The following is a 19,095-nucleotide window of genomic DNA, read 5'->3' on the forward strand; positions in this document are numbered from 1 at the left end:
AGGGGAGTGCTGCGCCTGTTTCTTTCTTCTGGCAAACAAGGAACCAGAGATTTGCCCAACTTGCTGGCCAATTTCTCCAACTTACTGCCAAACCAAAGTGAGCCGTCAAAGGGCAACTTGATGAGATTAGCTTTGGAGGTTGCATCAGTCAACCAGTTTCGCAAACAGAATTGACACCTGGCTGCTACTATCGAAGTCATCCCTCTGGATAAAGTGTGGACCAGATCACCAGCCCACATCTACCAAGAAGGCAGCAGCTGGTTCCAAACTGCCCTGAAATTTACCCCAGAGTCATTGACTTCCTGGGAGAGAAACAAACAGGAGCAAGCCACCAAGGAACAACAAGAAGCGATCTGCAAGAACATTGCCATAGCTTCAAATGCTTGTTTAAGAATAGTCTCAATCTTTCTATCATGAGCATTCAAGGCCATTCCTCCTTCCATAGGAATAGTGCTCTGCTTTGAGACTGCACACACAAGTGCATCTATCGTCAGAAAACAAGCACTCTTACCACTGGATCCAAAGGGTACAGGCCTTCCAAAATCCAATCCCCTTTGAAACTGGCCTCTGGGATGTCCTACTCAAGATCAATCAATTCTTGAATGGCCTTCATCCTGGGGAAAATACAAGAAGCTTTACCAAAATGGGATTTCTCTTTGTCTCAGACACTGAATCCGCCCCAGGGACTCCAAGCAATATCAAGGTCTGGGAAATCAGAGCTGGCAGTTCATCTCTATGAAAGAACTATGACATAGCTCTATCCAGTTCCAACTCAGGAGGAATTTCACCATCCTCAAGAGAAACAGGATCAGTGTCATTAACTTGTGCCATCCGGATCTCTATCCAGAGGTTCTGCTGCCACTATAGGAGTGCTCCGGCTTTTAACAGAAGGTCCAGGCAAGGCTCCTATCTGCGCCTCTGCCTGACTAGCATGGGACTGCGCCTGAAAAAAGGACTAAAACCCCTGGAAAAATTCTGCCCATAAAAAAGGTAGAAGAATCCAGACTAGAAGGAACCTGAGGAGTACTCACTGAGCTAACTTCCCCTGCTGAGGAACCAGTTAGGGAAGTTCCAAATTCAGGCGCCCCACCTGAGTCGTCTTTACATAGACCCACAACTGGCTGGGAAGAACCAGGCTTAGTGAAATCAGAGGAAGTTAATTTTTCTTGAGCCTCCAAACAGCGCTGGCACAAGTCCGCAGGCACTCCTAGCTGAAATGCCCAAATATGACAAGCAATGCAAAGAGAAAGACACTTAGGCTTTCATAGGTACAGATACCATTATGGCTGACAGTATGCTGAGCGGTGGCTGGAGGCATGCGTCTAGCTGGTTTTTTTTTTTTGTGTTTTACACGCTCAACTAGGCGTCCAACACTTAAGCACGCACACCTAGACAATTTCCTTAGCCACCTAGGTAAGCAAGTGCACAAAAAACCTAAGCACACAATACCACCTGAGCGCAGAAGAAAACAGCGCTTAAAGTGGGGGCACAAACTACAAGGCTTGACTATGTACTCAAGAATGGAATGCACAACTGGATGCACAGCTAGACACACGCCAGACCAACAATCTTGTAAAGGGCAGCATCAGTAAGTGCACGAAAGGTCATTGTGGCCTACCAAGCAGTGCGCAGAAAACAGCCTCGGAGCAGGGCCTAGCCTAAGAAGGCTGCTCAATCTGTCAGGCTGCCCATGTCCCTCGATCTCCTTCGGAGCATGACAAATGTCTGACCAGCATCCCGAACATGGAGACTGGGGAGGAGGAAGCCCTTTCTTCGAAATCCCTGGAAGTCTTTGTATAAGTTTATTTATTTATTTTTTTAAACTACAGCCTCTGGCTGAGTACAGAGATGGTCTCCGGCTGCAGGGGGAGAGGGCATGAGCCGTTACCACTGTGCTAGACTTCCTTCACCCACTGCCTTTCAGTTGCTTTTGTAGCTAAGTCCATGCCTGCTGAAAAATCAGCCAATGGACCAAGGCACTTGTCTGAGGGACCACGGAAATCACCTCAGGAATTCTCAACTGGTATCACCACAGGAGAGCGGGGCAAATTCATTTTCCTTTATTTCTCCTTTTCAAAGTAAAGCAATCCCCAGTAGGGAGATGCACGTCCACCATCTTCTGGAGACTGAGAATACTGGCGAGCTGATGTCACTGCAGGGGTATAGCTTCAGCTTGCTCCATCTCCATCTGCTGGTAGAGGTGCATAACCCACTTGGTTCTGGATTCATCTGACTGGAGGCTAAGAAAATTTTGATTTTTGACCTGAGCTAACATATAAATACATTTCCATCACCACAAGTTCCCTTGTGTAGAGGTTAGACAATTGTTTTTAATCCTAATAGGACAAGCAAAAATGGTTGACCTGAACTGTGCAATTTCCTTTCTTTAGAAGCTCCAACTCTTCTAACAATGTTTCTCTCATTTTTATAATTCATGGTGCAATTCCCAATTTACCAGTTTCAGTTCAAATTTTACTGCTACCACCATTCACTCCCTCTAGCTTGGTGGCCATGCTTCCATTCTGCTGATAGGTGACAAGAGTGACTTAATTCTCACCCCCCTTTCATTGAGGAACAATACAAATTGCACAGCAAGGCACCCACTAATACCAAGAGGTGATCTGTTAAGCATATTTCATAATGGCAAATATAAGCAGAGGAAACAGTAGTGTGAGCAACAATAAACACAGTCACATGGAAGGGACTTGGATGTTGGGTTTAGTGTTGGTCTTGGAAGAATGACAAAGCCTCAAATAGCCTATAAATGGAAGTGGTGGAGATCAGCATTGTAACATTTGGACATTGCTGGGACAGATAATGAAGAGCAGTGGTAGAAAGAGTTGTCAAATCAAGTAAAAGATCCACCCTGAGAAGGCTGTGGAGAGCAGGCAGTGCATGCCAGTCTGCCTCCACCCCCAAGGCAGAGGATTGTCAACTGAGTCCATTTCAAAGAGGATGCCTGTGCCTTACTGGGAAGGAGGGAGAGAAGCAGAGGTACTGGAGAGATTATTATTCGTGAAAGGGGGACAGACCATCTGGGGTGGAAGGCTCGAGAACCACCAAGATTGAGTGCAAGACCTGAAGGCTCTAGGACCACTGGGAGATGAGGACCACTGGAGAAATCATAGGGGTGGAGAACCAGGATCATCAGGGATTAGAGGGGGGGGGGGGGGTTTAGATAGAAAGGGCCCCATCCTCTGTACTCTTCTTCCCCTTACCTCAGTGACCCTTCATCCACAGCCTCCAACAGTGTTCAAACCTCTCACCCCCTAAGCACTGGTGGGTGAAGAATGGCTAGGGGTTGAGCTGCAGGTGAAGGATCATTGGGATAAGGAGGAGGAAGAGTGGGTTCACATACATGTAATGTGAGAGAGCAAGAGTTTTCGCACCTGGCCCTAGTCCTAGACTTTCCCCATACTGGTCACACCCCATCATGGCACCACTCCACCACCCCACCTCCACAGTTTCACTTCCTTTTTGTCTACAAATTAAGCTATGATTTCAACCATTTTTCCAGGCATTGATATCAGGCTCACTGGTCTGTAGTTTCCTGGATCACTTCTGGAATACTTCATAAAAACTGGCATTACATTTGCCATCTTCCAACTTTCAGATATCATAGCTGATTTTAATGATAGTTTACAGATGGCAGGTCTGCAGTTTCATTTTTTCAGTTCATTTAGCACTCAGGAATGTATACCAGCAGATCCAGGTGATTTCTACTCTTTAGTTTGCCAATTCGCCCTATTAGATCTTCCAGGTTCACTGAAATTTGTTTCAATTCCTCTGAATCATCAATTTTAATCATCACTTCTGGCATGGATATCTGCCATTCATCTTCCTCAGTAAAGACCTAAGCAAAGAATTAAGTTTAGTCTCTCTGCTATGGCCTTGTCCCCCTAGTGCCCCTTTTATTACTCTATGATCTAATGATCCAAATGACTCCCTCGCAGGCTTTTTGCTTCAAATGACCCTGAAAGAGCTTTTACTTTGTGGTTTTACTTTCACAACAAGCTTTTTTCAGATTATGTCTTTGCTTTCCTTGTCATTGTTTTGCATCTAACTTGTTATTGCTTATGCTGTTTTCTGTTTTCTTTATTCAGATCTGCATCTTTCCATTTTTTGAAAGATGTTCTTTTGGCTAGAAATGCATCTCTCACCTCACCTTTTAACCATGTTGGCTGTCGTTTGGCCTTCCTTCCACCTTTTTTTTAATATGTAGAGTACATGTGATCTGGGTTTCCAAGATGGTATTTTTAAACAATGTCAATGCCTGATATAAATTCTTAACCTTTGCAGTTTCTCCTTTCAGTTTTTTTTCTAACCATTTTCTTCATAGCTCCCTTTTCAAAGTTAAATGCCAACCTAGTAGATTTCCTTACTGTTCTCTCTTCAGTTAACAAGTGAAATTTGATCATGTTATGATCACTATTGCCAAGTGGGCCCAACACAATTACCTCTAGCACCAAATCATGTGTACCCCTAAGGATTAGATCTAAAATAGCTCCCTCTCTCGGTTCTTGTACCAGCTTCTCCATGAAACACTTAATATAGAAATTTTATCTGCTTAGCATACGGTTTCCTAAACCTGTCCTGGGGACTTCACAGCTAGTTGGATTTTCAGGATATCCATAATGAATATGCATTAGATAAATGTACATAAACTGAATCTCCACAATATGCATATTTATCTCATGCATATTCATTGTGGATACCCTGAAAACCAGACTAGCTGAGAGGTCCCCAGGACAGGTTTGGGAAGCCCTGCCTTAGCAAGTCTTGATGTAACATTTACCCAATCAATACCGGGGTAAATGAAATCACTCATTATTACTGTGTTGCTAATTTTATTAACTTCCCTAATTTGTAGCATTTCATCATCTTTTTATTCTAGCCAGGAGGATGGTAGTACACCCCTATTGCTATTTTATTTTCCTTCTTACATGGAATTTCTATTCATAAATATTCTATAGTGCATTTTGTTTCCTGCAGAACATTTATCCTATTTGACTCTATGCCCTCTTTGACATAAGCGCCACCTCTCCACCAGTTTGATCCATCCTATCAATGCGATATAATTTGTAGGCTGCTATCACAATGTCCCATTGATTATCCTCTTTCTACAATGTATGAGATGCCAATTAAATCTACCTCATCACTCAGTACTATACATTCTTTCCCATCTTATATTTTAGACTTCTAGCATTTGTTTACAGACATTTTCAAAGTATGTTTTCTGTTTGTATTAACAATCTGCTTATCAGTTGACAGGGTAATTTGGAATTGTTCTGCTCTATCTGCTCTTTACTTAAAGGCAGTTTGGGTTACTTTAGCATTTACTTAATGAACAGTTGGTAAACTTCTGCCTTGTTTGTATAATCTGTAGAAATGTTTATTTTAAATACAGCTACTTACCTCGCCACCTAGAACTCTGGCCAATAAGAATATTGTCAAGGATCCAAATATCCAAATAGTTATAATCCATGAGACGACCTTAAAAGGAAATTAAAAAACAAAAAAAACATAATGATCTCCACAACTGTTAGGCTTAGCAAAATCTATAAACTCCCAATGACTTAAAATATTTAGATCTTAAATAAAAGTTATAAATATGCCTACCATTGCCTCTGCATTTACCCTTTGAATAGCCTATACTTAAAACAGGCATAGTTACTCCACTCTGCAGTCTTCTGGTCAGCTTTGGGGTCCATTTCAAACTTTACATAGATGGTAAATACATTTTTCTTCCCCTTAAAGTCCACCTGGACTCAATTTGCATCACTCTGCCTCTTAAAAATACGTAGTTGGCTACATTATAACAGACCGTCTTTCAACATTGCCAAAACTAAGATCATTGTTCTTTCTCATCTGCCATCTAACAACATTCCCTCTGTGCTTGCATTTAATCCCTGCTCTTTCAATGTAATCTCATATCAAATCAGCAATTCAAACTTCATTTGCCAAACATCAAATGTTGTGTCATTTAAAACCACTTCTTAAAAACCAAATGACTTCCATACTGTTCTCTGATCACTCACTCAATTACTGTAATTCTTTATACATAAGTCTTCTAATACTTTAAGATCTATGCAAATTATTCAAAATGCAGATACACGAGTACTTACAGATGCCAGAATACATAACCACATTATCCCCATCCTTCAATACTACATTGGCTCCCAGTATATTGGCGTATCCAATATAAATTAGTGGTCATGATCCACAATCTGTTACATAACATTACACCTCTCTGGATCTCTGCTACATTAACTATTTACACTCTGACATGTACCTCTTCATCTAGGTAGAACCTTCCATATTCCATCTCCTAGAGCTGGCCATCTGAGATCCGGGAAAGGACTTTTTCTATAGAAGGTCCCTTATTAGGGAACGCCTTGCCCTTAGAGAGATGCAGCATGAATGAGCCTAAAGCCATTAAGAAAGCACTCAAGAACTTTCTTTTCAAGAAAGCTTTTAGTCCCCCAGCTTATGGCTACTTACTTTACACATTATTTTTGTCCTCCTCCTGCACTGTTTCGTAGAGATTGAAGCAATTTGTCTTGTGTTTTGAATATATTTTATCAGATTTTCTTTTTTGTCTCATTATGTTCTCTTAATGTTCTTATTTTTATGTATGTAACATTGTACCCCACCCTGAACTATCAGAGTGTGTGGGCAATAAATATTTTAAATAAACTAACACTATAATTTGTGGAAATACCTTTAAAAGTGCTTACTGGTCCTTCTCAAGAGGCAAAACACTCAAGCTCAAGTCTGAGCTCACACCTCAGTCAAGTCTTACATGCACTTAATAATATGTTGACTATGACATCACTGGTGATGTCTGAAGCTGGAGAATACATTCATTTCAACACATTCATACTCAAATCAGAGAAGGCAACAGAGTCATGAAGCTCTCGTGCGGATAATCATTCAGCAGCCACGAGAAAGAAACAGAATCACAATAGGACAGATGCAGAGTCATGAACACAGCCTAAATGGACTGAGGATAACTGTGCTGAAAAGTGTCAAAGTCATCAGAAAAGCTCTCATCCGAAGAGTATAATGACTACATAACAGCAACAACTTCTGGCTTAATTCTTTTGTTTGCATACCAGCCAATAAAGCAAAAAGGATTGAGCTTTTCATTCAATGTAGATACCTTGCTGACACCTACACACAAAGGATGATTTTGGTTGTAAATGACTATAGATCCTATCTATTTTTAATTTTGTTTTTCCGGCAATACATAAATACCATATGACTGTACCATCACATTGGGTATGTTATTGTGATGCTTACCTAGTGTGATGATGGGGTATTTATATCCAACATCAGGTCCAGAGGGAGAACAGAACAGCTGGACTAGCCCAGGGACAAGGTAGTATGAATAAAAGCTTGGCCAATTGAAATGACAAGGGAAACAAGAGTGGGAAGTTGAACATGGATGCTGCTGGGTGGAATTCAAGGAACGGGACAGAGCTCCACCTACCCCACCCAACAAAGGATCTAGAACTGGTGTTCTCAACTGATGTGTCACCAAGAGCCAGGAGGATGTCACCAAAATTTGGCAGACAGCAAGCCCATGCTTTTTATAACACCCACTTATACCTGCTGCATGAGGAGCATACAGAGTAGGGAGCCAGATACTTGAAATCCCCATCACTGTTCCATGTAGCTCTTTCTCCCACCTTTGGGAATCACAGCCACTGGCAGCCAAAGCTGGAAATGCAGTTATGCTATATCTCTCAGCCCCCATGGTGATCACTGTAGACACACCCTGTTCCACCACTAAGATTACTGTCGCCACCAACCCAGGCAGGAAATGCTGCATACTGCTCCTTCCCCTGAGGTCATGATCACTGCTACCACCAGCTTGGCACAGAAATGTGGGGTCCAGCTTTCTGTCCTATGGCTGTGATCACCACCATTGCTAGCTGCAGAAGAGAAGGATATGGCTCAAGGCACTCCTCCATTTTCCGCCTTCAGATGGCTCTGACTATTGAGTGGAGAGGGTGAGTTTTAGAAGTTTGACTGGTGGGGGGGAAGTACTGAAAGGGAATGAGAGAAAGGCAAACCTGGGGGGATCATGAGAACAAGGGGCTGAGTCTGGTGCGTTGGTTTTGCTCTTGGGGAGAGGGAGGAGACAGGGGTGGCATGTGCCTCGGCCTCCCCCCCCCAAAAAAAAATGGCTTACAGGCTTGAGATTAGATGGGGACAACTGAGTGATTGGATGGGGGTGGGGGACTGAAAGATTGAGGGGGCTCAGGGATTAGAAGGCAGTGGATATTAAAGGGATTGGTAGGAAGTGGATACTAAGTGTTTGGGTGGGCAGTATATGTAAGGATTTGTTAGATGGGTTGGTATATGTGAGAATTACAGAAAGGTGGAATAGGATGAATAGATGGTGTGACACTGAGAAACTTGAAGGGGCTGGGAAGGGGGTTAAAAGACAGAAGAAAGGGCTGAAAACCAGAGAGAAGCTGAGTAACAGAAGAAGCTAGGGCTGGTGAGAAGATGAGATGCAGAGGAATGTAGAGGGCTGGGAAGCAGGTAACAGTGTAGAAATGGATTGGGAAGGCGGTGAAATAGGGAGAATCTGAAGCTGGGGAGGGGGTAAGAGAAAGAAGGGGATGAATCGCAGGAAAGGATGTAAGGGAGATGGGACTAGTGATGAAATAAGTCAGTAGAAGGTAGATAAGGGATTGAGTACAGCAGGTGGAAATGGGGGACTAGGGAGTGGGTGAAAGAGAGGGGGACTAGAAGGCTGGGGATGTAGTGAAAGAAGGGAGAATGGGTTGACTGGATGTGGGAAATTATTTTAGGAAGTTAGCTTGTGGTAGCATATTGTACCACAATAGGAAGTAATGAAGCAGAGAATAACTGATATTAGTGTAATTATTTGATATAAGGCCTATGTTCTGAGAATGAATATGGCATTTTTCTTAGCCTGCTTGTAACAAAAAAGTCCTGAGATCAGGCATATTGGAAAGCAGTTACTCAGAAGGCTAACTGTGCAGATATCAGAAGAAAAAAAGGACATTAGCCATTTGGCCACACTCAACTGCTTGCTGATGTGATAACAGCCAGTTGGGACCTTGAGGACACATGGGAGTAGCCCAGAGAAAAAACTGGAGCAAAGGTCAGAAGAATTAATTTAATAAGAGCAAAATGAGATGAGCTGTTTGAAATCAGAGAAAGAATAGTTCAAAAGAATAGCTTTTGGATATTAACAGTGGTTAATGAAGTGTCTGATGAGCTATTGTTGCTTTCCCAGCATGCTGTGTTCCCATATTTCCAAAAATATATCCCATTGGGAACTGTGAGGGGAAGAATTTTTGTGTACATTTTCTTTAATGAAAACTCTAATCTTGTATGCTTTTATTGCTTATTCTCAGACTTATAAGTAAAACATCTATGCTTATAAGTAAGTGTGCTGTGTAATTATGAGAAAATAAACACCAATTTTCCTATCATTTACACTGGAAGTGGTGCACGGGAGGTAGAAAGCTAGTAGGTAGGTTAAAAAAAAAAAAAGAGGGAGTTTGGGAGGATGACATAAGGAGAGAAGGAGAGGTGAAATCCAACTATTAGTGAATAGAGAACCAGAGAAGAGAGAAATTGAGAAAAAAAAGTTGAAAGATCACTATCTGGGATAGATGCAAGGAAGTAAGGAATGGAGAAAACATGGATATAGATCTAATAACTTGCCTTTCCAAATCTAAAGTTCAAGGCAAATTATAACCAGGTACAGGGAAGCATTTCCCTATCTCAGAAGGATTATAATCTAAGACCTAAATTATTAAGCATTTTCCCATAGACAAAGAATGGGTGAAAACCTTTAACAAACAGGCCCCTACGTTTGTAACTGAAGCAATGGAAAGTGAACTGACTTGCCCAAAAGGAACATAAGTGAGAGACGTCCACTGCTCTAACCACTCTGCTACTCCTCCACTCTATGAAAGGATTTAGGAGAAGACCAACAAAAAGAAAGATGAAACAAGAGACCCAGACCATCCAGGTTAGAAAATAAAATGCCCATACAACTAAGGTAGAAAAAGATTTTGTTTTCAGTTTTTAGTGAGTGGAATATGTCAGTTTTGGGTATGTACATTTTGTATATAGCTTCTGAGAGTCTTTTTTTGCAGGGTTTTGCGTTACCTCACAAAGTGCTGGCAGTGAAGGGATATTTGAGTTGCTATTACAGAGGTGATACCAGAATTTGAATAAGTATTTTTTTTGCGTGATGAGCCTAAAGGGGAAAATGTCCTAATTCTGCTCTGTATAAACTCAAGAAAGTCAAAATATTTTGATGTGGACAGTGAAATGCACAAGATTTTGTCTACCTTTCAACCCTGAATCGAGCAACTATGTGCAGCAGTTCCAGATTTCTCTTTGATGAAGTGAAGATAAAATGTCACAAAAAAGTTTTAAATCATTTTAGTTTCAATAACAGCTTGTAAAAATAAAGAATATTTTATCTTTCTTTTGTACCATTTTTAAACAGTAAAATATTTAGGACTCTAGTTCAGCTGCGGCATGAAGAGTGCATTGGGGGTTCAGGTATGTGTCAAAACAGAAAAAGGGTCGAGAACCGCTGACCTAGAAAACCATGGAAAAGGAAAGAAGCAGTAAGGAAGCTGAAGGATGGATGGATTCCTGGGAAGCAGGACTGCAGGAGGCCAGGTAGACACTGGTAGACTGCTGCCAAATACAGCATGAGAGGTCGGCAAAAGGACTTGAACTAATCTATTTAGATTTAGCTCTAGTTCACACCTTTTCATTTTTAGTTCAAGACAATACATCCCATGCTGTATCTATCCGACAATTGCTTAGCAAATAAAGCCCCCTTTGTACCTGAGGCAATGGAGGGTAAAGTGACTTGCCCAAGGTTGCAAGGTGCAACAGTGAAATCTGAATCCTGGCTTCCCAGGTTCTAACCATTAGACTACTCCTCCACGCCACTGTCCAAGAGACAGGGCAAGTGGAGAGGATATTTAGTACTCAAACAGAGCTGGGTTTTGTTTTGTGCAATTGGCAGAATGTACTGTGACATGGCAATAAAGCTCATTCTCTCCCAAGGGCAGCTGAGTGTGAGAATGGCCCTTTTGCAAATGATTCTGTCAATAGCAAGTCTATGAGTGCCTGATCACCTAGCAAGGCAATTACTAGCACAAAATCATTTCTAATTTTCCTTTTTCCAAGAAACTCAACCCTTACTATCAGGCCGATACAGAAAGGTGTGCTCGCCTGAGCGCACCGTTCAGCCCTATTTGATTGGGTGTTTTACATGCGCCATTATTACCCCTTATACTGTAAAGGGTAATAAGCGTGTGGAAAACGCGCTGCCAACCCCCCCGAAACTAATAGCACCCTTCACATGCAAATGCATGTTGATGAGCCTATTAGTTATACCCGTGGGATAATGAAAGTAAAATGTTCGGCCAAGCACACACATACATATATACCCTTCACCTCTTTCACATCCCCGTTTTGTGTGGCCCTGCAGAGGAAGTAGCCCTCAGCTTCATCAATGGCCATGTCCTCTTGGTGATTTGTTGCAGTGGTAGCTCCTCACCCCAACCCAATACCAGGTGCCTAAACCTTAGGTACCCAGGGTATTTCCCACTCATGGATATGGCAACATCCAAGCACTGTAGTTCTTTTTTCAGGGATAGCAAGTGACCTGGCTTTTGCACATTCCCTCTTAATGCACTGTGACACCTGTAGTGCAGATTGCAAAATTAGAACTATAACTACCAGTGCTTTGAGATACAAGTTCAAAAAAAACTGGACTGGCTGAAAACCTCCATCCAATGACTGGGCTATATCACTTTGCTATAATTTATGCAACATTCAGGTATTCCTACTGTCACCTATTCTCACAAAACAGTTATAAAACATTTTCCTTTAAATTATTTCATTACTTAAGGAATGTCAAATGTCTTTTGGTAAAAAAAAAAAAAAAAAAAGACATTGCTAGTTATAAAACTTTAGAATTATGAAAGATTAGTTTGCTGAAGCCAGTTATGCACTGCATTTGAATCAGAGTCTTAAGGTTCCAAACTAACTTCTGTTTAATCCTAAGTCTTGCCCATGTGATAGAAGAATTCTTGGAGTTCTTGGTGCCAAAGCAAGTGATGAGAAGGAACACATATCCTTCAAACATATGAAAAATGTCCTCATCAATATCGAGGTATAGAAACATAGAAATGACGGCAGAAGAAGACCAAACGGCCCATCCAGTCTGCCCAGCAAGCTTCACACATTTTCTCTCTCATACTTATCTGTTTCTTTTAGCTCTTGGTTCTATTTCCCTTCCTCCCCCACCATTAATGTAGAGAGCAGTGATGGAGCTGCATCCAAGTGAAATATCTAGCTTGATTAGTTAGGGGGTAGTAGGGGTAGTAACCGCCGCAATAAGCAAGCTACACCCATGCTTATTTGTTTTAACCCAGACTATGTTATACAGCCCTTATTGGTTGTTTTTCTTCTCCCCTGCCGTTGAAGCAGAGAGGTATGCTGGATATGCATCTAAAGTGAAGTATCAGGCACATTTGGTTTGGGGTAGTAACCGCCGTAACAAGCCAGCTACTCCCCGCTTTGTGAGTGTGAATCCTTTTTTCTTCTCCCCTGCCGTTGAAGCTATGCTGGGTATGCGTGAAGTATCAGTTTTTCTTCTCCCCTGCCGTTGGAGCAGAGAGCTATGCTGGATGTGCATCGAAAGTGAAGTATCAGGCACATTTGGTTTGGGGTAGTAACCGCCGTAACAAGCCAGCTACTCCCGGCTTTGTGAGTGCAAATCCTTTTTTCCACATTTCCTCTTGCTGTTGAAGCTTAGAGTGATGTTGGAGTCACAGTAACCATGTGTATGTTTATTGAATAAGGGTATTGTGTCCAGGCAGTAGCCATCATTCTGGCGAGTCACCCACTCTTCATTGGCGGCCTCTTGACTTTATGGATCCACAGTGTTTATCCCACGCCCCTTTGAAGTCCTTCACAGTTCTGGTCTTCACCACTTCCTCCGGAAGGGCATTCCAGGCATCCACCACCCTCTCCGTGAAGAAATACTTCCTGACATTGGTTCTGAATCTTCCTCCCTGGAGCTTCAAATCGTGACCCCTGGTTCTGCTGATTTTTTTCTTATGGTAAAGGTTTGTCGTTGCCTTTGGATCATTAAAACCTTTCAAGTATCTGAAAGTCTGTATCATATCTCCTCTGCTCCTCCTTTCCTCCAGGGTGTACATATTTAGATTCTTCAATCTCTCCTCGTACGTCATCCGATGAAGATCCTCCACCTTCCTGGTCGCCCTTCTCTGTACCGCTTCCAACTTGTCTTTGTCTTTTTGTAGATACGGTCTCCAGAACTGAACACAGTACTCCAGGTGAGGCCTCACCTGGAGTACTCTGGGACCTGACTCAAACAGGTAAGTTACTGGAAATCCCTTCTCCAGCATTAGAATCTGAAACATGTGCTTATAAAAAGATTCTGATTCCTTGCGGAGAATTCTATTTTTTTCCCCTTTTGCTGCCTTTTTTTTTTTTTTTTTAATTTCATCTGTGCGACTGCAGTTCTCCTGGCTCTCATGATCTGAATTGCCTCTGCTTGCTGCAGGATCCCATGAACTGATCACAGTGCCATCTTCCTGCTCCCCCATTTTCCCTTTTTTGAACTTTCTCTCTTCTACAATGTTCCTTCCTTCCCAGTATCCATCACAAAAGTTAACAGATAGGAATGGGTTATTAAAGCACTAAAGAATTAGTCGCAAGGCAAAAACCAAGCATTTATCTAAAAGCTGGACATTTCCCATGTCACATTCTAGAAAAATACCAACAGTCTGAACCCAGAATCTCCAAGCACTGTAAAAGGCAGAAAATACTAGGGCAGAGACATGACAACATACTTACTTTGAACTGTCCATATAAGGAGATCATTGAGAAAAACAGGACTACAGCTAGAGGACCCCAAAAGTCCGGATTGTCTCTCACAACTTGTCTGTTAAACCCAAGGGATGGCATTGGCATCAACACACAACGTATTTTGTAGTAAATATCCTTCAGATCAATGTCCAGCTCTTCCCTGTAATCAAGTTTTTTAGTAAAAGGATATATGTTAAGAATGGTGAAATTACTTCTTACCCAATAATTTCCTTTCCTTGAATACAGTCGGACCTGTCCAAACCAGTGGTTTATGCACACCAACCAGAAGATGGAGACAAAAACCAAAAGGCTCGTTGATTAACATCTTATATATTTCCATGCTATACCCACCTCCCAAATATTCCAGTAACAAGTTCACTATAGACAATTTTAACACAATCAGCAAATATATTTATATATTTTCATTTTTAACCAGCGGACCTCCAGAAGATTCAGGAAACAAACGCAAAATAAGAAATCACTCACCTGTAGTGAAGCATAGACCTTCACAGAGCTTCCCAACATCATTTACTTGCCTGTAAAAACATATTCCGTAATACAGAACGAAGACAGACACTGAAGATACCAGCAGCATAGGGACCTGGTCTGACTATATTCAAGGAAAAGACATTATGAAGTAAGAAGTAATTTCACCTTCCTCTTCATCCAGTCGGACCAGTCCAGACTAGTGGGATGTACCTAAACTCCTCCCTTATAGGGCGGGATGCTGCCCAAGCCCTTGCAAAATCGCCAAGGCAAAGTAAGCCTTCTCGCTAGCCCTGACTTCTATGTAGTGCTGCTTAGTGAATGAATGCCAAACTACTGCTTTATAGATCTCAAAGGGACAAACCAAACCAATCTCAACCCTGCCCACGATGACATCTGTACACTTATGAAGTGAGCCTGAATCCATTTCAGCAATGGAAACCTAGAGACCTCATACACTGCTGTAATCACCGCCTAGAGGCCACTTCTCCCTTTCAAACTCCACTGTACAACAGCATTAAGAAAGGGGGAAGGAAGGCAAAATGATTACCAGCATGGTTAAAAGGTGAGGTGAAAGTGGCTATTTTAGCCAAAAAACATCCTTCATAAATTGGAAGGATCCATCTGAAGAAAATAGGAAAAAGCATAAGCATTGACAAGTTAAGAATAACATTTTGATAAGGCAGGCTAAGAGAGAATCTGAAATGAAATTGGCCATAGAGGCAAAAACTCATAATAAAAATGTTTTAAAATATATCCAAAGCAAGAAACCTGTGAAGGAGTCTGTTGGACCATTAGATGACCGAGGGGTTAAAGGGGCTCTTAGGAAAGATAAGGCCATTGCAGAAAGACTAAACAAATTCTTTGTTTCTGTACTTACTAATGAGGATGTTGGGGAGATACCGGTTCTGGAAATGGATTTTAAGGGTGATGAGTCAGATGAATTGAATCACATCACTGTGAACCTATAAGATGTAGTAGGCCAGATTGACAAACTAAAGAGTAGCAAATCACCCAGACCAGATGGTATGCACCCCAGAGTTCTGAAGGAACTTAAAAATTAAATTTCAGATCTATGAGTTAAAATTTGTAACCTATTGTTAAAATCATCCATTTACCTGAAGACTGGCCAATGTAACCCCAATATTTAAAAAGGGCTTCAGGGGTGATCCGGGAAACTATAGACCGGTGAGCCTCACTTCAGTGCCAGGAAAATTAGAAAATATTCTAAAGATCAAAATCACAGAGCAATCAAAATCACAGACATGGTTTAATGGAACAAAGTCAGCATGGATTTACCCAAGGGAAGTCTTGTCTCACAAATCTGCTTGATTTTTTTGAAGCGGTTAATAAACGTGGATAGAGCTGAACTGGTAGATTTAGTGTATTTGGATTTTCAGAAGGCTTGTGACAAAGTCCTTCATGAGAGGTTTCTAAGAAAACTAAAAAGTCATGGGATAGGAGGCGATGTCCTTTCGTGGATTACAAACTGGTTAAAAGACAGGAAACAGAGTAGGATTAAATGGACAATTTTCTCAGTGGAAGGGAGTGGGCAGTGGAGTGCCTCAGGGATCTGTATTGGGACCCTTACTTTTCAATATATTTATAAATGATCTGGAAAGGAATACGATGAGTGAGGTAAACAAATTTGCAGATGATACAAAATTATTCAGAGTAGTTAAATCGCAAGTGGATTGCGATAAATTACAGGAGGACCTTGCAAAACTGGAAGATTGGCCATCCAAATGGCAGATGAAATTTAATGTTGACCAGTGCAAGGTGATGCATTTAGGGAAAAATAACCCATACTGTGGTTACACGATCTTAGGTTCCAAATTAGAAGCTACAAACCAGGAAAAAGATCAAGGAGTCATAGTAGATAATACATTGAAATTGTTGGCTCAGTGTGCTGCGGCAGTCAAAAAAGCAAACGAATTATTAGGAAGGGAATGGTGAATAAACCGAAAATCTCATAATGCCTCTGTATCGCTCCATGACAAGACCGCACCTTGAGTACTCTGTACAATTCTGGTTGCTGCATTTCAAAAAAGATATAGTTGCACTTGAGAAGATACAGAGAAGGATGACCAAAATGATAAAGGGGATGGAATGGCTCCCCTATGAGGAAAGGCTAAAGAGGTTAGGGCTGTTCAGCTTGGAGAAGAGATGGTTGGGGGGGGGGGATATGATAGAGGTCTAATAAAATCATGAAAGGTCTAGAACAGGTAAGGTGAATCGGTTATTTACTCTTTCGGATAACAGAACTAAGGGGCACTCCATGAAGTTAGCAAGTAGAACATTTAACACAAAATAGAGAAATTTCTTTTTACTCAATGCAAAATTGAGCTCTGGAAGTTGTTGTCAGAGGATGTGATTAGTGTAGTTAGAGTTGCTGGGTTTAAAAAAGGTTTGGATAAGTTCTTGGAGGAGAATTCCACTAATTGCTATAAATCAAGCTGACTTAGCTTGATTTATGCTATTATGGCATTGGTAGCAAGGGATCTACTTAATGTTTGGGTACTTGCTAGGTACTTGTAACCTTAATTGGGCACTGTTGGAAACAGGATGCTGGGCTTGATGGACCCTTGGCTTGACATAGTATGGTAACTTCCTATATTCTTATCCAACCTCCTAACCACTTTTGTGAACTTGAGACATTGTAAAGAAAAGCAAGCTTGCTTACCGTAAATGGTGTTTCTATAGATAGCAGGATGAATTAGCCATGCTGATATGGGAAATGTCTATCAGGGCCCGGGAGGCGGCGCTTCAAAGTAGATTTCAGAAATTTGTCTCTGAGGCTGCGCATGAGTTCCCGTGCAGGAAGACAGAATTCTCCTCAGTCTGTACAAAAGCAAGCGTAAGCCAGATACGGAGTAACGTCAACTGCGCAGGGAGGTGGGTAGGTCAGCATAGCTAATTCATCCTATCTACGGAAACACAGTTTACGGTAAGCAAACTTGCTTTTTCCCGTTGATAGCAGGGCTGAATTAGCCATGCTGTCATGGGAGTCCGAAGCTCCCGATCACACTGTATTATAAAGCTGAATTGACTGGTTAGCATGATCCCATCTATGTGGCAGTCGACTAAGTGAACTGTTTCAGAGAGTGTAGAATCGCACATCCCAGCTTAGCGTCTTCAGCAGTGTGTTGGTCTAAGCAGTAATGAGACATCAACGTGGGTAGAGAGGACCAAGATGCCGCTTTGCAAATGTCTATTGGTTGGTCATGCCTAAGGTTTGCCACCGAAGCCGCCACCGCTCGAACTTGATGCGCTTTAGGATGAACAGTGAGGGGAGAGTTCTGTTTGTGGTGGCAGGACTGGATACACTGAGCAATCCAACTGGAAATGGTCCTTTTAGCTACCGGTAGTCTAGGGGCAAGCGGATTGAAGGAAATGAATAACTGAGACAATTTGGACATCGATGTTGTCCTTTGCTTATAATATGCCAGTGCCCTTTTACAGTCCAGTGTGTGTAAAAGTCTCTCTCTGTCATTTTGATGTGGTTTCAGACAGAATGAAGGGAGCTTTATCGTTTGATTGAGATGGAATTGAGAGACCACCTTTGGTAAGAATGAAGGATGAGTTCTGAGGATTACCTTCAGATGGAAAAACTGAAGGTAAGGGCTATAGTGAACTAGAGCCTGCAATTCACTGACTCTACGAGCTGACGTAACCGCCACCAGGAATACGACTTTCCAGGTCAGGTATTTGATGTGAGCAGACTCCTTTGGTTCGAATGGAAAAAGCATGAGCTGCTCTAAAACTGCATTGAGATCCCATGCTACTGGCGGCTTGGATACCGGGGGTCGTAAATGTGTCAGACCTCGGACGAAACGAGAAATAGTCAGGTGTACTGATATGGATTGACCTTGATGCGGTCTATGGAAAGCTGCAATTGCGCTGAGATGAACTCTGACTGATGCCGTGCTAGACCAGTCATGTATAATTTGTAAAGGTAGTCCAATAAGAGCTCCGGGGAGCAAATTAATGGATCGATGTGATGGGATGCACACCAAGCGGTATATCTCTTCACTTGAAGGAATAACTCCTTCTGATCGAAGATTTTCGGGATGCTATGATTATGTCCTGTACCTCTAACGATAAGCCTTGTTCGGTCAAGAGGACCCACTCAATCTCCATGCCATTAGATGGAGGGAGGCATGCAGCGGGTGCAGGAGAGTTCCCTCTTCCTGCGAGAGAAGATCTTCTTGATTGGGCAAGTGAAGTGGGTTCGTTACGGAGAGTTGTAAAAGATGAGTGTACCATGGTTGTCGAGGCCACGCTGGTGCGATGAGAATAAGTTGTGCTCCTTCTGCCATGCATTTCTGAATTCTTCTGGTGATTAACGGAATTGGGGGGGGGACGGGGACGGACGGACACATAAAGCAGTCCCTCTCGCCAAGGAATGAGGAAGGCATCTTGTGCTGTTCTGTGATCGCTCGGCTATATGGAACAGAAGTGTGTTACTTTTCTGTTGAATTCCGTGGCAAAGAGGTCCAAGGTTGGACGTCCCCATTTTGCAAAAATCTGTTGCGCCACTTATAGGTGAAGTGACCATTCTGTGGATGAAAAATCCTACTTAAACGGTCCGCCCGGGTGTTGGCTACACCAGGAAGGTAGGTCACTTGAACGGCGTGGCGGGCTGCCCATTCCAGAATGATCATTTCTCTGCAAAGGTTCCACGAACCG

At 42.2% G+C, this 19,095-nt stretch overlaps 1 protein-coding gene across 2 annotated transcripts in view; it reads right to left on the bottom strand.

The window, feature by feature from the left end:
• The window catches only part of YIPF4 (Yip1 domain family member 4), a 77,167-nt gene that overhangs the window by 17,378 nt on the left and 40,694 nt on the right, over positions 1-19,095 (bottom strand). For both annotated transcript variants that reach the window (XM_029593906.1, XM_029593905.1), the window contains 2 exons: positions 13,909-14,080; positions 5,416-5,493 (listed from right to left, as the gene is read on the bottom strand). In XM_029593906.1, coding sequence (XP_029449766.1) covers positions 5,416-5,493; positions 13,909-14,080 — 250 coding nt within the window. The remainder of the gene's footprint in view (positions 1-5,415; positions 5,494-13,908; positions 14,081-19,095) is intronic.

The sequence above is a fragment of the Rhinatrema bivittatum genome, chromosome 3 (genome assembly GCF_901001135.1).
Source record: "Rhinatrema bivittatum chromosome 3, aRhiBiv1.1, whole genome shotgun sequence".
NCBI lineage: Eukaryota > Metazoa > Chordata > Amphibia > Gymnophiona > Rhinatrematidae > Rhinatrema > Rhinatrema bivittatum.